Source organism: Heterodontus francisci, chromosome 17 (assembly GCF_036365525.1).
Source record: "Heterodontus francisci isolate sHetFra1 chromosome 17, sHetFra1.hap1, whole genome shotgun sequence".
NCBI classification, from domain to species: domain Eukaryota; kingdom Metazoa; phylum Chordata; class Chondrichthyes; order Heterodontiformes; family Heterodontidae; genus Heterodontus; species Heterodontus francisci.
Window position 1 is genome coordinate 60,161,505 of NC_090387.1, and position 22,412 is coordinate 60,183,916.

Consider the following 22,412-nt stretch of genomic DNA (forward strand, 5'->3'; position numbering starts at 1 on the left):
ATCAATGAATAGTCCATGGGGGTAGGCGTTCAAGGTTGTTTGTCTGCAGCAGGCGTCACACAGTTCTTTCAGCAACAGGTCTAATTAAATTTTAAAGTAGCAGTCTAACAGTAGAAACTTTCTTGAGATTTCAGCAACTTCAAAAAAATACAAAAGTCAACAGGACTGCTCTCAGCAAAGAGCCTTCCCCACAGAGTACAGCAACTACAGAACTTGCTCTTCAGGCAGGGATTTTTGACTGGAGGCAACAGCAACCCGCCTCACCCAAAACACAGGCTTCCTTTCTCCAAAGCAGTGTTACTCCACAGAGTACAGCAATTCCTCTTTTCTCTGGGCATCTTCCTCTCTCTTCAGGCAGGTCAAAACCTCACTTTATATGTAGCACATTTCCCTTGAAATGCAGAGCCCAAAGGCACACAGACCTCTTAATTAAAAAAAAACTCGTGTCACCTCTGCCCTTGGCGGAATGAAACGCCATTCTTGAATGCGTTTCATTACAATGTAAATCAGAAATTTAAAAAGAACTAACATATTTTCATATTCATGCCCTCATTCACTCTACTAATAGTTAACACAATGTTTCTTTGTACAATTGTTACTGTCAAGCAGGGCTCCACCTGCCAAGAACGAGGCATATTAATTTTGCCACATGAACATTGATTTTAAACTGTTACCGACCAGAGTCAAGAAAGAACTTTCTTTAAAAAAAAAAAGACCCTTGACTGGAAAGACCTTGGCATATTTACAGACTCTGCTTAAAAGGGACAAAAGATCATTCCCTGACCCATTCAATCCACAATTAAGTTTTGTTTACCAGACGCTGAAGGTGGAGGAGCTAGCGTTCCAGGTTGACTGCTAAGATGGCCGAATACACAAACGGACTGGTCAGACCCGCTCGTCATATGACTAACCTGCTGGGTTTCCTGAGTGTTTTGAATTTGAACTTGCCACAGAGTTTTGAACTGGCAGAAAGCTGTTTGCTCCTGGACTGAAAAGACCTCTTGTGGCTCGCTCACCGCAGCCTCTCCTGTCTGCTTCCATCCCTTTCTCACTGAACTGAAACTCACTGAAGATACGTAAACCCCGATAGAGAAAAGTCTCCTACAGTGAATAAGGTTTAAGAAGAATGCTGGGGCCCAACTAAAAGCAAGATCAACCTACAAAAGGACTCTACAGTGAGCTTGAAGCACAGTAACAAAAAATCCCTCCTCAGAGATTGCCTCAAACTGTTCCACTTTATCTTTTCTTCTCTTTTCTGTCTGTATTTGCATGTGCATATAGCATATGCATGCTAGCGTGGGGTGTGGCATGTATCCGTAGGTGTTAACCAAATTATACTTTTTAGTTTGTTTAATAAATTTCACTTTTCTTTAAACCTAAGAAAGCCTGTTTGTGCTTACTACTTTGCCTTATAATTGGAAAGCAGTGAACAAGGATTCACCAAGAGGGAGCTCAAAATAAGGTGTGTTTAAAATTAAACCCTGTTACAGTAAGACCAGGTGAAGGCTGAAAGGGACTCCTAGACACCTTTCTCACCTGGTCGTAACATTACTCGTGTAACTGAACAAGGTTAAACTCGCGACAAAGCATCGGCGATAACATTTTTGTTTTTCCCGAAATGTGAACAATCTTCAAATGATAAGGCTGTAACAATACACTCCATCTGAACATTCTGGCATTTGGTTTGATTTTTTTTTTGTTACAAAGCTTGTCCCATTCATCCAAACATAGTCTCCCAGTTCCATGTTTTCCTTCCAAGTGTCCCTATAGACCATCACTTCAGCCAGATGAACTGTACAGTTAATAACACTGGTCACTACTGGGTTCACTATTCTCTGAGAAGTTTCTTGAGTACCCATCACATGATGGGTATCACGTGATATCGAAAAACCCTGTCCAGTGTAACAAAAACTAATTCTTCCTTGTCTTGGGGTGTCAAAGGAATTTATTCAACAAATTTATTTCTAAGACACATGACACTGCCTGCTCTGTCAATATAATCTTCTAAATGAGGAATTGGGTAGGAGTCTTCCTTTGTTATCGCATTGCCTTTTCTGTAGACTATGCAAAGTCGAGTTGACCCGTCAGGTAATAAGCCTCTTGGTGAACTCCAACTGCTTTGACTAGATTCAATTAAATTGTTTTCCACCATGTGTTCGATTTCTGCTTTTACTTGGACCTGTTTGTCTGGACTTAAGTGGTAAGGATGTTGTTTTAAAGGAACGGATTCCCCTATAGTCACGTTATGTGTGGCTAAGGTTTTACATCCTGGCTTATCCCTACGGACTCTTTTTTAAAGGTTGAAAAGCCTTGTTAGATGCATAACAACGTGAAGACCTAAGTACAAAAGCATGTTGTCCACTTTTCCTTGACATTCTGTATTCCCTAATCTGATAGTTGGAGGTTTAATCTGAGAATTGTCTAGGCCTCCTTCTGCCTCATCCTCACTATTCTTTTGCTTCTCAACAGTCCCCATTACCTGACATACCTGTACTGGCTTATCCTCCTCCCTGTGATTAATATTGCTTCAACATATATTGATATGACACAACCGATCAGGGGTGTCAATCAAGTAATGTACCTTACCCAATCTTTTGACCACTCTCTATGGACCACTGAACCATGCTTTTAATGGTTCACCCTGTAACAGTAACAATACTAATACTTCATCCCCCGGTTGAAAATTTCAGGTCTTTGCATTCTTGTCTGCCGATTATTTTTCATATTGGCTTGGGATGCTTTTAGGTGTTCCTGAGCCACTTTGCAAGCTTTTGTGAGCCTTTCCCTGAACACAGATACATAGTCTAGTAGTGAAGATTCATTCCTTTGCTCTAAGAATCTGTCTTTGAGTTTTACAGGACTCTTTCTTACTTGATGTCCATAAACCAATTCGAAAGAACTAAAGCCTGTAGACACATTCAGCGACTCTGGTAGCAAATAAAAGAAAGTCTAGCCCTTTATCCCAATCATGTGGCTATTCGTGACAGTATGCTCTAATCATTGTTTTGTGAGTTTGATGGTACCTCTCTAAAGCTCCCTGTGTCAGTGAGTGATATGCTGAAGATTTCAACTGTCTGATACCCAAATTGCCCATGACTTCTTGAAATATTTTAGACATGAATTTAGAACTTTGATCCAATTGAACTTCAAGTGGTAATCCATTTCTCATAAAGAATTGGGTTAACTTCTCTACTACTACTTTAGCAGTAATTGTCCTCCAAGGAATAGCCTCTGGAACTCGAGTAGCCATATGCTTGATAGTAAGTATATATTGATGTCCTGCTTTTGTTTTTGGCAAGAGTCCTACACAGTCTACCAATGCCCTATTAAGTGGTTCCTTAATAACTAGTATGGGAATTAGTGGTGCCGGTTTAATGTTAGGTTGCAGTTTTCCCACCATTTGGCATGTATGGCGTGTCCTACAAAATTGCTTCACGTCCTTTGTAAGGCCTGACCAGTAATAATGTTGACTTATACGTGATTTGGTCTTCTGAATTCCCCTATGTCCTGCTAGAGGAATGTCATGTGTTAACCTTAATAATTCCTGGCAGTACTTGGGTGGTACTACTATCTGTCGAACCACAGTTCAGTCTTTGTCCGCAGGTCTATGTGGTGGTCTCCATTTTCTCCACAAAACCCCCGTCTTCAGTATAATAGCCTTCTGGAACTCCTTTTGTCTCAGGTGCTGTCAGAGCCGATTGTGCTATTCCATGTAACTCTGGATCAGCTTGTTGTGCTGCAATAATAGAAGATTTGTTAAACATCTCATCTGGGTTATCCAAATCCCTGAATAAAGTTTCGGATAATCAGCTATCTGTTTGTGGTGCCAATTTTACCTCTGACAATGGAACCTGTTTAGCCATTGCTCGGGTTACGACACACGCAGGAAATATTCCTGGCGCTTGATCCTGTAATTGTTTCATTTCTCTAACTTCACTTGGTTTCTCTGACTACAGGAGAAACTGATACTTTTGATCTGGCCAAATCATTCCCTAGGAGTAAGTCCGTTCCCTCTATTTGCAAACTGTGGACAACTCTTACATTAACCATCCCAGATATTAGGTCACACTCTAGGTGCACTCTATATAAAGGTACGGGTATGTACTACCCGCCAATTCCATTAACTAAAACTTTAGTGTTCTGTGCACTCTCTGGTGGAAATGTGATACCTTTCTCCAGGTTGCTACTGTATCCCTAAGTATAATAGGTTTTCCTGCCTCACTTGAGGGATATGGAGTTACCTTTCCCTTTGACAAGAATTCATTATAACTTTCAGGTATCTTATTAATCTCGACACTCACTTTGGTTTTGCATCTGGCTTTACAGCTGCCATTAAAGCTGCAGCCTGGTCTGCTGTACTTTCAGTCAGAGAAAGAGGCTCTTTCTCAGCATTAACTTTGTGTACCCTAACAAGTCCCATGGGTTTACCTCGCAACTTCTAGCAAGAATGAAGATGTCTACCTTGTGGCAATAATAACACTTCGGCTTGCGGACCTCACTTCTACCCTCAGCACCTTCCTTTCTGGCCTGAGGAGGTGATCCTGGGGCATTCCCAGCTGTTCCTTCTTGTCCCCGGCTACTTGTCTTCCTTTCATTCTCCCACTTCTTATCCTCCTCAGGTTTGTGGGGTGACGGACAAAAGGTTTTGGCTTATTCACAAGCTCAAAATCATCAATTTCCACTGCTTGCCTGGCTGTTAAAACCTTCAGGTTATCGACATAAGCTCTCACTACTGAAGGGATTGAATTTTAAACATTTCAAGAGAATCAGTTCTCTAAGGTTCTCATACGTGATTTCTATCTTTAATGCCTGTATCCAAAGATAAAATTAATTTGCATCACCCCCTCAAATTGTACATACGTCTGCCCAGCCAATCTCGGTAAACTCCTTCGGACCATCGGGTCTGTGCTGGCCATCAAACACCTAACTCTTCTAATCCCATTTTCCAGCACTTGGCCCGTAGCATTGTATGCTTTGCCGTTTCAAGTGCTCATCTAAATACTACTTAAATGTTGTGAGGGTTCCTGCCTCTACCACCCCTTCAGGCAGTGTGTTCCAGATTCCAACCACCCTCTGAGTGAAAATTGTTTTCCTCAAATCCCCTCTAAACCTCCTGCCCCTTACCTTAGATCTATGCCCCCTGGTTATTGACCCCTCCGCTAAGGGAAAAAGTTTCTTTCTATCTAACCTATCAATGCCCCTCATAATTTTGCATACCTCAGTCATGTCTCCCCTCAACCTTCTCTGCTCTAAGGAAAGCAACCCTAGCCTTTTCAGTCTCTCTTCATAGCTGAAATGCTCCTGTCCCAGGCAACATCCTGGTGAATCTCCTCTGCACCCTCTCCAGTGCAATCACATCCTTCCTATAGTGTGGTGCCCAGAACTGTACACAGTACTCCAGCTGTGGTCTATTGTTTTATACAGCTCCATCATAACCTCCCTGCTCTTATATCCTGTGCCTTGACTAATAAAAGCAAGTATCCTATATGCCTTCCTAACCACCTTATCTCCCTATGCTACTGCCTTCAGTGATCTATGGACAAGTACATCAAGGTCCCTCTGACCCTCTGTACTTCTTACGGTCCTACCATCCATTGTCTATTCCTTGTCTTGTTAGTCCTCCCAAAATGTATCACCTCACTTCTCAGGATTAAATTCCATTTGCCACTGCTCCGCCCATCTCACCAGCCCATCTATATTGTCCTCTAACCTAAGGCTTTCCTCCTCACTATTTACGACACCACCAATTTTCATGTCATCTGCAAACTTACTGATCATATCTCCTATATTCATGTCTAAATCATTAATGTACACTACAAACAGCAAAGGTCCCAGCACTGATCCCCATGGTACTCACAGACTTCCACTCGCAATAACAACTGTCAACAGTCACCCTCTGCCTCCTGCCACTTTGCCAATTTTGGATCCACTTTTCCAAATTGCCCTGGATCCCATGGGCTCTTAGCTTCTTAACCAATCTCCCATGCGGGACCTTATCAAAAGCCTTACTGAAGTCCATGTAGACTGCATCAACTGCTTTACCCTCATCTACACATCTAGACACTGCCTCGCAAGTTAGTTAGACACAATCTCCTCCTGACAAAGCCATGCTGTCTATCCCTGATTAATCCCTGCCTCTCCAAGCGGAGATTAATCCTGTCCCTCAGAATTTTTTTCCAATAGTTTCCCTTCCGCTGATAAACTCACCGGCCTGTAATTACCTCGTTTATCCCAGCTACCCTTCTTAAATAATGGTACCACATTCGCTGTCCTCCAATCCTGTCCTGTAGCCAGAGAGGATTTGAAAATTTGTGTCAGAGCCCTTGCTCTCTCCTCCCTTGCCTCATATAACAGCCTGGGATACATCTCATCTGGGCCTGGGGATTTATCCACTTTTAAGCCCGCTAAAACAGCTAGTACTTTCTCCCTTTCAATGCTAATGTGTTCAAGCATATCACAGTCCCCCTCCCTGATCTCTACACCTACATCGTCCTTCTCCATAGTGAATACAGATGAAAAGTAATCATTTAAAACCTCACCTGTGTCCTCTGGCTCCACACACAGATTGCCCCTTTGGTCCCTAATGGGCCCTACTCTTTCCCTGTCCTCTTGCCCTTAATATACTTATAAAATGCTTTAGGATTTTCCATTATCTTGCCCACCAGTGTTTTTTTTCATGTCCTCTCTTCATTTTCCTAATTACTTTTTTAAGTACCCCCCTACACTTTCTATACTCCTCTAGTGCCTCCACTGTTTTCAGCGCTCTGAATCTAACTGAAGCCTCTTTTTTTTTTTTTTTGTCCTGATCCAATCCTTGATATCCCTTGACATTCAGGGTACCCTGGACTTGTTGCTCCTACCCTTCACCTTAACGGGTACATGTTGGCTCTGAACTCTCACTATTTCCTCTTTGAATGACTCCCACTGATCTGATGTAGACTTTCTTTTTTCCAGGTCCCTCTTTGTCCTTTTCCATTACTACCTTAAATCTTGCAAAGTTATGGTCACTTTCCCCGAAATGCTCCCCCACTGACACTTCTACCCCTTGTCCGGCTTCATTCCCTAGGATTAGGTCCAGTACTGCCCTTTCTCTTGTCGGACTTTCTACATACTGGCTCAAAAAGCTCTCCTCTATGCATTGTAAGAATTCTGCCCCTTTTAAGCATTTTGCATTAAGACTATATCCCAGTTGAAATTGGGGAAGTTGAAATCCCTTACTATTATTACCCTATTATTTTTACACCTGAGATTTGCCTACATATCTGCTCCTCTATCTCTCCCTGACTGGAGGCCTGTAGTACACTCCCAGCTAAGTGATTGCCCCTTTTTGTTTTTAAGTTCTACCCATATGGCCTCATTTGAGGAACCTTCTACAATATCATCCCTCCTTACTGCAGTAAATTGACTCCTTGATCAATAGTGCAATGCCACCTCCTCTTTTACCCCCTCCCCTGTCTCGCCTGTAGATTCTATACCTGGAATATTGAGCTGCCAGTCCTGCCCCTCCCTCAACTATGTCTCTGTGATAGCAATAATATCATAATCCCATGTGCTAATCATCGCCCTCAATTCATCTGCCTGACTAGTAAAACTAATTGCGTTAAAATAGATGCAATCCAGCCTTGCATTTTTCACTTGTGCCTTAACAGGTCTATATTTGTTCTGCCTTCCAGACTGACTCAGTTTCTCTTTTATATTTGACTGTGCATCACCCCCTACTGTACCTACACTCTGTATCCCATCCCCCTGCCAAATTACTTGAAAACCACACCCCCCCCACCCACCCACGCACACGCACACTAACCTCCCAGCAAGGATGTTGGTCCCAGCCTGGTTCAGGTGCAAGCCATCCAACGTGTACAGGGCCTACCTTTGCCAGAAACAGACCCAGTGATCCAGGAAACTAAAGCCCTCCCTCCTGCACCATATCCTCAGCCACGCATTCATCTGCTGTATTCTTTTATTCCTATACTCACTAGCACGTGGCACCGGGAAAAATCCAGAGATTACAACCTTTGAAGTCCTGCTTTTTAAGAAACTTCTGACAGTAAGCTTCAGGAACTAATTCTTATGCAGCGAGAATAGCCTTTTTTGCTATTTCGTAATCCGAAGCCTCTTTGGGAAGCATGGCATAAACTTCATTAGCTCTGCCCATCAGCTTACTTTGCATAAGCAGTGTCCAGCTTTCCTTTTGCCATTTCACTTGTTTGGCTATGTAAAAAAAAAATGGAAATGCTTCTACATCCCTTTCCTCAAACTTTGAGAGAGCTTGTATAAATTTAAACAGCTTTTCACCGTGTCCTGGGCTGAATTCAGATTCTTCCTGACCAGAATTTACCCTGAAGTCAAGACTACCGCTTTGTCTTAGTTCCATCTCTTTTAAGCTAAATTCCCTCTCTTTTTCACTTTCTCTCTGAAATTCAAGCCTAAATCTTTCCAATGCTATTGCTGTTTCTTTTTCTTAATTCTGTTTATTTTTCCTGTTCAAGCCTGAGTTTTCTCATTTACAATTGAATCTTAGCCACTTCAACTGCATCTTACTATCCTCTTCTTCCTCTTCTTCCAATTTTGAATGTTGGGTTATTACATCAAATATCTCTGCTTTTTTAGCACCTGATTTCAACTCTAACCTCAATTTTGCTGCCAATTCTATCAATTTAACCTTGGCTAAGTTTTCAGGTCACTGAGGGACACATTCTCCTTTCCCAGAAAATCTGTTGCCATGCTAATGCCATTCTGATCGTATAGCCTCCACCCTTATACAAGAAACCTAGTTCCTTTTATTTTTGTCTTTTCAAATTATTATCCTGTCCTCACAATTCACATAAATAGCATTCGATTTGAATCCCACAAGAGCCTCCAATTAATATGTTACGACCAAGGCAGGAGTAATGCACTGTTAATTCAGTCCCACTACTCCACAGGTCACAGCATATTAGTAAAGTTTCTCACCTACTGGAAAAATAGCCAAATTAATCACACTATTTATCGCAGAATAAAGCAGGCCAAACCAGGTTTCTTTAAACAACAAAATTAACTATTTATTCATAAACCAAGTTTTAAACTATAATGGGATGAATCTATATGTGTGACAAGATTTTATAGCTCCTTAATCTTCCTAACCCTCATGCGCACACACTTATTCAAAAATCAACGGTTAACCGGGGAAAACGGAAATATTAACTTTACGACAGTTTCTGAGGAATAATAAAATAACTGGGTTGTATCTTGTAGTATTTTCCTGGATCGATGTGGTGCCACTTGATGTCTCTCCAGGTGAAATTAATGAAATCAGCAACAGGTTGTAGCAACAGGTCTATTTAAATTTTAAAATAGCAGTCTAACAGTAGGAACTTTCTTGAGATTTCAGCAACTTCAAAAAATACAAAAGTTAACAGGGATTACTCTTAGCAAAGGAGCCTTTTCCACAGAGCACAGCAACTACAGAACTCATCCTTCAGGGAGGGATTTTTGACTGGAGGCAACAGCAACCTGCCTCACCTGAAATATAGGCTTCCTTTCTCCAAAGCAGTGTTTTTGCACAGAGTGTAGCAATTCCTCTTTGTTCTAGGACTTTTCCTCTCTCTCCAGGCAGGTTAAAACCTCACCTTAAATGTAGCACACTTCCCTTGAAATGCAGAGCTTATTTTCAGAGAGAATAGTTCTTTTTCTCTGGTCTAGCAGAAAGGCACAGTTCCAGCCACTGCTCGCTGTTCGGTTTCCCTCTGGTCTTTCTCGCGACAGAACTGAAACTAAAGTCTTTCCACAGAAGTCATAAGACTGTTGTAAAATCTTTCTGTTGCTTGGATACAAATTGTCCTGCAGCCTGCGCTCTTCGCCAAGTGTCAGCTGTCAGTCACTGTTCACAAAAAAATAGCAACTGGTCTCAAAGGCACACAGACCGCTTAGTTTAAAAAAAAAACTCATGACAATGTCAGATAAATAGCCCAATATCTTGGCAATAGTCAGGATAGTCAAAGGTCATGTTTAGCAGGCAAAGCTGAGTGTCGTTGGTATTAAAGCTGACTCCCTGCTTACAGATAATGTTGCCGAGGGGCATCTCATAGCTGAGGACAAGGAGGGGCTAAAGTTGAAACTTTGGGATATGTTGGAGGTGTCTGAGACAGAAGATTTACTGGGACAGTTAGGACTGAAACATGAGCAAGCAGTGCCACAGAACTGGCAGTGGACAATGGAGAGAATAGTGTGGTTGACAATGTCAAAGTGTACAGAAATGTTGAGACATAACTGTATGTTCGGTGTCAACACAGACTTTGACTAGGGCATCTCTGTGCTTGTGAGCAGGATGGAAGCCTGAGGGAATGGATTTGACTGGAGAGTAATGAGAACAATGGGAATGATGTTGAGTGGCAATGACACATTCCAGAAGCTTGGAAAGGAAAAGGGAGGTTGGAGAGTGGGGATAGTTGGAGGTCAAAAGCAGTTTTTTAATGAGTGAAATAATTACAGCAGACTTTTAAGTGAAGCAAACAATGAGAGGAAGCAGTTCATGATGTTGGCACTCATTGGAGAGGTATGTAAGCGACCAGAAACTGACTCAGGACGGGGAATTAAAGGAGCAAAAGGTGGGTCACATTGAATAGATTAGGATAGGAGTTGAGACAGGCCACGTTCGCGGAGAACCACGTCTTGATAGCTCCCCGACGCCGAGGTGGGTTGGAATGTGGATCGGCTGCCTGCTGAACAGAGGCGTGCAGCCAATTTAAATAGTTAAAACCCCAATGAGGGGCTTTTTTCTGGTTTGCAAGCATTTTGCTGGAAGTAGAGCGGCACCCCACAAGGTTGGAAAGCTGCCAGCTCCATGGAGGCAGCCTCCCTACCGCAGGCTGGAGGGGGCCATCAGAGCTGGAGGCTCCATTCCTCAAAGGGAGGGCTGCCGGCAGCAAAAGCTGCACCTGCAGCCTCGTGCTGCTACCGGAGGGTTTCCAGCCCATGCTGTCAGATTTGGGGATGCTGGGGTCATGGAAAGAAGCTCAGAGAATTACTGGGGGAGGAAAGGAGTTAAACATTCACATTGCTTTTCAGGGTGACTCTAGAGTAATAGGATCACTTAGCTGTGGAGAGGAGGAGATAATGTATTTTCATCTGGTTAAGCCAGATATATGGTGGACAGCCAGACCGATTGTCCACTGTAAGCAGTATAGTAGATTTCTGGACACTTGATTTTTAGTATGCAAAAGTGGGTGTTCTGGTAGGAAGCATTCTTGGAATAAGTGCATGTCATAGTTAATAGGTGAGAACATGTTATATTTCTACACTTCTACAGATTCATCCTTTCTTAAATATTAAACTTTTTTTTAGCAGTGCTCCTGTTGGCAATAAATTTTCTGATTTTCATATCATACATCACAAGTCGTGGGAGTCAGTTGCCAGCGTTCGCCAGAGCTGGCGGGCAGCCATAAAGACAGGGCTAAAATGTGGCGAGTCGAAGAGACTTAGTAGTTGGCAGGAAAAAAGACAGAGGTGCAAGGGGAGAGCCAACTGTGCAACAGCCCCGACAAACAAATTTCTCTGCAGCACCTGTGGAAGAGCCTGTCACTCTAGAATTGGCCTTTATAGCCACTCCAGGCGCTGCTTCACAAACCACTGACCACCTCCAGGCGCATATCCATTGTCTCTTGAGATAAGGAGGCCCAAAAGAAAGAAAAGAAGAACATTACGCCATATATTCTGATGCTCATGTGCTGCTGTTTATAACTGTGTCCCTTTAGGCAGCAAAGTGGTGAAATTAGGGCTTCCTGGTTTACTTAGAGGCAATTGGCTTGGGGAAAATTCTCGAGTTAATTAGATGTATTTTCTGTTGCTGGGGAAGTTTCTCTGTGCAGTAAAACATTTGACTTTCTTTTTCTTCTGTCTGATTGATTGTAAAGCTTTGTGTAATAGTGTGAAGCTGAAGTGAGACAGGCATGTCTCAACACAATTTTTGTGTAACAAGTGATTCTCTGTCTTGAAGAATAAGAGAATGCACTGTGTAATGCCCAGTAGAGACATATCATATTCCTACTTTTAAGATACAAACTTTATTCAAGGTGGACTCTTTGAAATTAACTTTGTCTACTTTTTTTTTAATGGTAATGCTACAAAAGTTGGCTGCCAAAGTCAGGTGACCTAGCCTGTGTATTCAAACATTGCCTCACTGTTAAGGACAAAACGATACATTCCAGGTTAAGAGGTGTCCATTATAACATCCTGAAACCATTACGAGACATCCCTGAATTGACTGGGTTCTTCTGAAATAAAGGTGTGAAGTAGTCACATCATAACTGGATTATGCTCATACAGCCATTAATGGATGGTCATGGGTTCCACATTCTGGTCCATTGTGTGGTCACAACATGGGAGAGAGACATGCATGTTCTAACAGAAGCTAGTGAGAGATATTTTACCTTTAAAAGGTAGCTCTCAGGAGAGAGAGAGGAGATCACAGCAGTATCACAGAAGGCGGGTGATCGCTCCAGGGGCTGTGGAAAGATCTGGCCAAAACAAGGAAGGAGCCCTGCTACGAATTCTGCACTTCAGCTTGGTGCAGCAGAGAACTAGAAAGTGACCCACTACCTCCAATCTGAAATCTTAACCGCCAGAAATCTACACCACCTCAACAAGTCAAGACTGCAAACAACCCAGGGTGCATTTTTAAAAAGTGAATGTTCTACTTAAAGATTCAACAGGTTTAGCATAAACCACAGACACCTATCACACCTTGAACTCTTACCCTTTTTCTTCTATCAATCTTCTCTTGAGAGTGCATGCACGCAGGAGTGGTATTGCGAACGTTTTGGGGAAGGAATATTGTTCAGTAAATAGCTAATCTTCTGCTTTAAAGCTACAAGAAAACCTGCCACTATCTGTTTATTTGGCAAGGGGCTAACTCATCATTTTCAACAAAACACGATTGCGGTCAGTTAGGAGGTGAACAGTGGAAACCACCCACGCCCCTTACTGTAACAACTGTTTTATGCTACCCAATGTACATAATATGTTGTCATAGTCAGTGCCTTATGGTTATTAAGTGAAATTGTAATTTTATTAAGAATATTGGGAGGGGTCGGAATTTGAGCCTGAAAATATTTTGATCACGTGGGTAGATGTGCAGAATATAAATCGCTGGACTAGATTACTGTTGAATTATCGGTTATCTGTGTGGTTCGTTTTATCTGTTGCCAGGAAGGTATGATGTAGTGTGTTTTAACCATAATGGGGCTTAAGTAGCCCATGTGGGAGGGAGGTCCTGGAGTTTGGGAGAGGGATTCATGCAGTGTGCAGGATTCATGGTGGCTTCTGAAGGTCTGGGAGAGCCAGACAAGAGAAATCATTAAATGTGACAACACATTTTATAAAATTCCCTTTGCTAGTTCAAGTAATTTTGTTTTTATGCTTTTTCTATATGACATTAACTTGCTTTTGTATGTTGAACAAACACCAAGGCTTTTGGGTGAGGATGTTTTATAGGAGCCACTTACTATTGAGCACACACTTTGGAGGTTATCACAATTACAATGTAATTTACATTTTGTTATCAAGGGGGCGAGTTTTTTTCTCTTTAAGTTCTTATTTTGATTAATGAAATGTGCTTTTGGTTTATGCTAATTTAAGATTTCCAGCATATACAAATCCATGTAAGACTGCCAATTCGTTGTTATTCGTGTTCATTCCACCAAGCGTATAAGTTTTTATTCATGCTGTACAATCCTAAGTTTAACGAAAGGCCAATGTCTAGGTGATGGCAGTATGTCTGAAAACGTCACGGCTGCTGGCAGTATGAGTCCCTTCATGAGCCGTGCCTTGTGAAAAGGATAACTTGATGCCAACTCTATATACAGGATCGCTGAATTCTGTATGGAAAACAAAACGCAATGCAAAAGAATATGAAAATTAGATTGCGCGTTTAAATATAAGCACACATGGACCACGAATTCCATTATTCAACCACTTGGACAGCAATATTATAAGATGTAGATCTGCATAGATAATACTGCAGTTTGTCTGGTGTTCTCAATTCCAATTTGAACATCTAAATTGCAGGTGTAAACATACAAGATTTTTAATATTGACGAGTTATTTTAACACTCATTTTTTAATTAGCTTGATGTGTTATCGAGGGTAGATAGGAGGGTGGAATTCGAAGCACAAACAAATCAGCCATGATATTGTTGAATGGCAGAGCAGGCTTGAAGGGCCGAATGGCCTAGCTCTGCTCCTAATTCGTATGTTTGTATGGGAAATAACAGAATTTGTTAAGGTTAAATATGAGGTCCAGTAATTGTAATGGGTCCAATTTTTATCAACACTAACAGATCTCTTGCAATGTTTCTCAGAGTTATGAGGAAATGCTGGAGAAACCTTGCTCTTAAGCTTGAAAGTAAGCAATCTTGTGACAGTATAAGATCGTCGTGGGTACAGTAAAGATAAATATAGGTTAACAAAAGGCAAATTTAGGAATGGTATCTGGAAATTCTTCAGAGTGATCAACACATGGAATGGACTTGCTGTTATAGTGTTAGAGGTGTAAACCCTGGAATTATTAGAGAGAATTTGATATAATGGTGATGCCTCTGGATGGATGAATTAAGATGAGCAGAATGGCCTCCCTCATCTGTAATGGTATTGTCAATGGTTCTGTAATAGTCATGAGGTAGAGCAAGGCTCTGTATTAGTCGCCTAGGTAAGGAATGCCAGAAAGTATTAGAAGGTGGCAGGAAATGGGGAAAAGAGAAAAAGCTTTGGAACTGGTGAGATAAGCAGTCATGCTGCTAACCGGGAGAAAATTGGTTAGTTGGAACAACCGCTTCAATAGAAAAATGTTGCACTGGGGCATAAAGGAAAAATGGATGGATGATCAAAAAGTTGTGTTTTAAGATGGGTATTAAATTAGGAGAGGAAGGTGAAGAGATGGAAGGGAAATAAAGATGGTCAGTTACAGATTCCTGGCTGTAATGAAGCTTTAAAACCATGGTGAAGTACAAAGATGCCTTTTTTTTTCCAGATCTGAACTTTTATTTGTTTTGAACACTGGTAAGTGTCAGATTCCATCCTTGTGATTCTTTTTCCCTCAGTGCAGTATTGAGGTTCTTGATTTGGAAAGTAACCAATTTTCTCCTCTGCTAGCAACATAACTGTTCCTCCCTCTAGCTCCAATACTATATTTTTTCTTTCCCCATTTCCTGCCTTCTGATCATTTCTGGCAGTTTATAGAGGAATTCTTTACCTAGGTGACTAGTACAAAACCATTCTATATCTCTTGACTATTACAGAACTATTCTATTCTGGCAGACCCTGTTGACTATGATTCCATTTCTCGGTGACTAGCAAGCTGAAACTCTGCAAGATGTTTAGAATTGCAGAAGTTTTGAAGTTCAGATTTATGATGACTCTAATTTTAATTTGACTCCTCAAATTTTTCAGCGGTTCATATTTCTGCAAGTGCAAAAGTAATCGATTAAAATAGCACTTAAAACTTCTCCCAAAATATGAGCAGAGGGAGAGGTGCAATTTCTGAGCCTGCCCCAGCTTGAATCCTAAACAAATTCCTTATTTATATTGGATATAAGAACACAAGAAATAGTAGCAGGAGTAGACCATATGGCCCACCGAGCCTGCCCTGCCATTCAGTACGATCATGGTTGATCTTAGGCTTCAACTCCACTTTCTAGCCTGCTCGCCATATCCCTTGATTCACTGAGAGACCAAAAACCTGTCTATCCCAGCCTTCAATATATTCAACGATGGAGCACCCACAACCCTCGAGGGTAGAGAATTCCATAGATTCAGAATCCTTTGATTGAAGTAATTTCTCCTCATCTCCATCCTAAATGATCAGCCCCTTATCCTGACACTGCCTCATATTTTGGATTCCTTGACCAGCGGAAACAATTTCTCTGTCTACCCTATCCAGCACTTTCAGAATCTTGTATGTTTCAATGAAATCCCCTCTCGTTCTTCTAAACTTCAGAGAATATAGGCCCAATTTACTCAGCCTCTCATCATAGGACAATCCCTTCATCCCAGGGACCAATTTAGTGAACGTTTGCTGTACCGTCTCCAAAACAAGTATATCCTTTCTTAAATGTGGAGATGAAAACTGCATACATTACTCCAGTTGTGGTCTCACCAAAACCCTGTACAATTGTAGCAAGACTTCTTTATTCCTATACTCCAATTCCCTTACAATAAAGGCCAAAATGCCATTTGCCTTCCTAATTGCTTGCTGTATCTGCATGCTAACTCTCTACATTTCTTGTACAAGCACACCCAAGTCACACCGTTTATAAAAAAAAAATTCTGCTTTTCCATTATGACCAGAGTGAATAACTTCACACCTCCCTACCTTATACTCCATCTGCCATCTTGTTGCCCACTCACTTAACCTGTCTGTTTCTTTGCAGCCTCTCTGTCCTCCCCACAGCTTACCTTTCCACCTAGCTTTGTATCATCAGCAAACCTAGATACATTCTCTCTCTTCACCTAAGTCCTTAAAGTAGATTGTAAATAGCTGAGGCCCCAGCACTGATCCTTGTGGCACTCCACTATTTACTGTCTGCCAACTTGAAAATGCCTGTTTATGCCCACTCTTTGCCATTAACCAATCCTCTATCCATGCTAATATCTTACCCCCAACTCCATGAGCCCTTATCTTGCCTTTTAACCTTTTGTGTGGCACCTTCTTGAATGCCTTTTGGAAATTCAGGTATGTTACATCTTCTGGTTCCCCTTTATCTACCCCACTAGTAACATACTAAAAAAACTTCTAATACGATCATATGAATTAGGAGCAGAAGTAGGCCATTCAGCCCCTCGAGCCTGCTCCGCCATGGCTGATCTGTTTGTGTTTCGAATTCCACACTCCCCGATAACTTTTGATTCCTTTGCCTAAGAGAATCTATCTACCCCACCTTAAAAATATTCACTGACCCCGCCTCCACCACCTTCTGAGGCAGAGTTCCAAAGTCGCACAGCCTTCTGAGAGAAAATATTTCTCCTCATCTCTCCGAAAAGGGCGACCCCTAATTTTAAAACAGTGCCCCCTAGGTCTGGACTCGCCCACAAGAGGAAACATGCTTTCCATATCTACCTTGTCAAGACCATTCAGGATCTTGTATACTTCAGTCAAGTCTCCCCTCGCTCTTCTCAACTCCAGTGAAAACAAGCCCAGTCTGTCCAGTCTTTCCTCATAAGACAACCCGCTCATTCCAGGTATCAGTCTAGTAAACTGCCTCCAACACTTTCACATCCTTCCTTAAATAAGGAGACCAAAACTGCACACTGTATTCGAGATGTGGTCTCACCAATGCTCTGTACAACTGAAGCATAATATCCTTCCTTTTATATTCAATTCCTCTCATAATAAAGGATTAGCCACCTTTATTACTTGCTGTGCCTGCATACTAACTTTTTGTCATTCATGCACTGGAACACCTAGATCCCTCTGCACCCTGGAATTCTTCAATTGTTTTCCATTTAAATAATATTCTGCTTTTTTTATTCTTCCTGCCAAAGTCAACAATTTCACATTTTCCCACATCATACTCCATCTGCCAGATGTTTGCCCACTCGCTCAACCTATCTATATCAGTCTGCAACCTCCTTATGTCCTCTTCACAACATCCTTTCCTACCTATCTTTGTGCCGTCTGCAAATTTAGCTACCATACCATTGCTCCCCTCATCTAAGTCATTGATATAAATTGTAAAAAAGTTGAGGCCCCAGCACAAACCCCTGCAGGACTCCGCTCGTCGCATCCTGCCACTCAGAAAAGGACCCATTTAAGCATACTCTGTTTTCTGCCAGCCAGCCAGTCTCCTATCCATGCTAATATGTTACCGCCTACACAGTGAGCTCCTACTTTTCACAATAACCTTTTATGTGGCACCTTGTCAAATGCCTTCTGGAAATCCAAGTACATTACGTCAACGGGCTCCCCTTTTATCCACAGTGCGTGTTACTCCTTCAGAGAACTTCAATAAATTGGTTAAACATGATTTCCTTTTCACAAAAGCATGCTGACTATTCCTGATTACCTTGAGTTTTTCTAAGTGCCCAGCTACAACCTCCGTAATCAATTCCAACACTTTCCCCACTACAGACATCAAGATAACTGGCCTATAGTTAGCTGTTTTCTGCCTCCCCCTCCCCCCTCCTTTTTGAATAAAGGGGTTATATTTGCTACTTTCCAGTCTGATGAAAGCTTTTTGAAAGCTTAGCGAATTTTGAAAAATTAACACCAACGCATCGACTACCTCATTAGCCACCTCTTTTAAGACCCTAGGATGAAGTCCATCAGGCCCCAAGGACTTGTCAGCCCGCAGCTGCATCAGTTTGCTCAGTACGGCTTGCCTGGTGATTGTAATTTCACCAAGTTCCTCTCTTCCTTCCACCTACTGATTTACAGCTATTACTGGAATGTTTTTGTGTCCTCGATAGCGAAGACAGAAGCAAAATATTTGTTCATTTCATCAGCCATTTCCTTATTATCTACTATTAACTCCCCATTCTCACTCTCTCCAGGACCAACACTCACTTTACTTACTCTTTTCCTTTTTAAGTACCTGTAGAAACTCTTGCTATCTGTTTTTACATTTCTAGCTCGCTTCCTCTCATACTCCAATTTCTTTCTCCTGATTAATCTTTTAGTTATATTCTGACCAATCATCTGACCTCCCTCTCATCTTGGCATATGCTTTTTCATAAGTTTGATGCTTTCCTTAACTACTTTAGTGAACCATGGATGGTGGGTCCTCTTGTTAGAATTGTTCTTTATAGTAGGAATATACTTATTTTGAGTATTCTGAAATATCCCCATAAATGTCTGCCACTGCTTCTCTATTGATCTATCTCCTAGCCTAATGACCCATATCGCTTCAGCTAGCTCAGCATTCATGCCCACATAGTTGCTCTTATTTAAGTTTAAAATACTATTCTTAGACCCAGTAAATAAGTTGTCAAACAGCATTTCCCTTTAGTAAAACCATGTTGACTTGTTCTAATCATACTCTGCTTTTCGAAGTGCATTGTTAAGACTTCCTTAATAATAGATTCCAGCATTTTCCCAACAGTTGATGTTAGGCTAACTGGTCTGTAGTTCGCTGTTTTCTCTCTCCCTCTTTTCTTGAAAAGCGGTGTAATGTATGCCACCTTCCAATCTGATGGGACCATTCCCGAATCTAAGGAATTTTGGAAAATCATAGCGCATCCACTATCTCTGCAGCTATCTCTTTTAGAACCTGAAGGGTAAGGCCATTAGATTCCAGGAATTTGTCAGGTTTCAGTTACTTAAGTTCCTGCAATACTTTTTCTCTGCTGATATTAATTTCCTTAATTTTCTCACTCTTTTTAGCCCCTGGGTTACTGTCATAAAACATTTGTTCAATGCCTCTGCCATTTCCTCATTCCCCATGATATTTTCTCCTGTCTCTGGCCAGCATTTACTTTAGCTGCTACTCTTCCTTTCTTTATAATTATAAGGCTCTTATAATCTGTTTTTATATTACTTCCTTGTTTACTCTCATTCTGTTTTTTCCATTTTTATCAACTTTTTGGTGGCCGTTTGCTGGTTTCTAAAACGCTTCCAATCCTCAGACATTACTTTTTTTTGCAAAATTGTAAACCTCTGCTTTTAATCTAATACTATCCTTAACTTCCTGAGTGAGCCACTAATGAGTCCTCCTTGCTGAGTTTTTGTTTTTCAATGGAATGTATTTTTGTTGAACATTTTGAATAGTTTCTGTAAACTGAGACTTCAAAAAGTGCAGCACAGAGGGATCTGGGTGTTCTTGTGCATGAAACACAAAAGGTTAGCATGCAGGTGCAGCAGGTAATTAAGAAGGCAAATGGAATTTTGGCCTTTATTGCTTGGGGGTTGGAGTTTAAAAATAGGGAAGTCTTGTTACAACTGTACAGGGTGTTGTTGAGGCTGCACCTGGAGTACTCTGTACAATTTTGGTCCCCGTATTTAAGAGAGGATATACTGGCATTGGAGGCAGTTCAAAAGAGATTCACTAGGCTGATTCCTGGGATGATGGGTTGACTTATCAAGAACGGCTAAACAGGTTAGTCCTTTATTCTTTGGAGTTTGGAAGAATGAGGAGTGATCTTATTGAAACGTACAAGATTCTGAGGGGGCTTGACAGAGTAGATGTTGAGAAGATGTTTCCACTAGTGGGATAATCTAAACCTAGGGGACACGCATTTATTTTACTGGACACCTTTCTTTGGGTCTGCAGCAGCGGCTTGTTGCTGCTCAATTTTCTGCAATCGCCCATTGGCCTCCATGTCATCATGGCCTAATTTAAATGAAGGTTGAGCAATGAGCTGGTCTGGGCCTCACAGCATGGCTGTACAAGCCTATTGTTGGCTTCAGACCCAAGTTAAAATCAAGACTAAAAACATTTCCTTCATTTCAATTAGTCGTATTACAAAAAAATGATGATCTGGATTTTATGCTCTCCTCCATGGCAAGTTTGGAGGCAAGAAGGGCATTTAATCTGGCTGGTGGGGACCCTGCCATCTTCCCGCCTGTACCTGACTAAGTCTGTGGTGGGAAGGCCCGTGGATACCCTTCCTGCCCCATGGCCAATTGAGACCCTTAAAGGGCAGTTAATGCAGCCGCCGCTGATATTAACCCAGCAGCGGGCAAACCTGTCACCACGTGGGAAGCACGACATGCAAACCTGTGCAGGTTGTTTGTCGGCTCCCTGAGGTTTGGTTGGGGCGGGGTGGGGGGGTTGGCGCATTGCATCCCTCGTTCAAAGGCATGGTGCCTGATCGAGGGACCCACCATTGGAAGGGGGGAGGCCTGCTGAGAGCCATCCCCTGCCCTTGCTGCCAACCCCCTACACTCCCCTCTCCAAAACCCGCATCCCACGAAACCCCTGCCGCCGTCACTATCCAGCACTGACCTGGGCCTCGGGTGGGTGTCTTGGTTGCAACAGCCAATACTGCAACTGAGCAAAAGAACTGCCGGCCTCTGATAGGCCAGCAGCTCTCAGCGGGAGGGACTTTGACCCACGGGGTCCTGATCTCGTGAATGGCCCACCGGTGACCTCTTAACTGCCTGATTGACATGTAATTCCGGCAGGCCTTGCCAGAGGAGGCAGGGCAGGTTCTCGCCAGCTCTCCAGCCACCAACCAAGACTCCCATCGCCTCCATAAGATTCCCCACGATGACTGGTGAAAGAATGGACACCTATACACATGCTGTTTAAACAAATGTTCAACTTTACAGAATGCCTATTAATTCTTGTACACACTACTCCCACATTAAAAAGACTTGAGGTACAACACAAGTGCAGAACGAATAATAGTGTGCATGTTTTGACTTCACATGAAAAAACTGAGTGTTGTAGTTGACAAGATCATTGCTTTTTCACTTTAGATCTCTGTCATAATCCACTCTTCTTTTGCCTATAACTTCCTATGTGAAACCAGTTTGGCCATTCTCAGCCCAGTACTTAAACACAAAACTGTCCAAAGTTTAAAATATTGCTCAATGATTTCATAAGGATGGAGGTGCTATACATGTAAGAATTCTGACTACTTCAGTTGGTGGTGTGTTGGGGCAGACCACAAGAACTTTATTGTGCATCCTTTTTATGCTGTTGCCAAGTTTGGTGTGCTCCTGCTTGGTTTATCTTTTTTTACCCACCCTCCCTCCTTTTTCCCCACATGAAAACAGAAAACTGTAGTTCACTGGGGGTTAAAGGCCTGTTAGAAATAGCATTTTGTTGTGTTAGTCTCAATTTCTGTACATTATAAATAGTATGCCACATGGAACATATTTAACATGCAAATCTATATTTTAATTTTCCTTCTATGATCGTAACAATTTTTTTTTCAGGTCATGGATATCACAAAGAAGACAGTCCTTTCCTAAACAAAACCGACACTTTAAAAGGAAATGAATATTATGACAGAAATTTGGCCTTATTTGAGGTAATGTTTTTCACTGAGGTATTGTGCTTAACATTCAGAATGTTCTCTCTGTCTGAGATGTCAACATATGGTGTCAGTCAGGCACAGAAGGAGGCCATTTGGCCTATTGAGTCCATGCCAACACTCTATCGAGCAATCCAGTCAGTCCCAATCCCCTACTCTATTCCCGTAGCCCTGCAAGTTTATTTCCCTCAAGTGCCTATCCAATTTCCATTTGAAATCCTTGATAGTCTCTGTTTCCACCACCCTCGCAAACAGCAAATTCCAGATCATCACCACTCGCTGTGTTTAAAAAAAAAGTTCTTCCTCACAACTGGCTCCCCCCACCTTTGCATTTCTTGCCCAAAACCTTCAATCTGTGTTCCCCAGTGCTTGCACCATCAGCTAATGGGAACAGCTTTTCTTTGTCTACCTTATCTAAACCTGCCATAATCCTGTACACTGCTATCAGATCTACTCTCAGCCTC

General features: G+C 41.9%; 1 protein-coding gene across 2 annotated transcripts in view; it reads left to right on the forward strand.

The window, feature by feature from the left end:
- slc12a4 (solute carrier family 12 member 4) overlaps positions 1 to 22,412 on the forward strand; it is a 207,711-nt gene that overhangs the window by 82,394 nt on the left and 102,905 nt on the right. For both annotated transcript variants that reach the window (XM_068049479.1, XM_068049480.1), the window contains exon 2: positions 21,851 to 21,945. In XM_068049479.1, the coding sequence (XP_067905580.1) occupies positions 21,851 to 21,945 (95 nt within the window). The remainder of the gene's footprint in view (positions 1 to 21,850; positions 21,946 to 22,412) is intronic.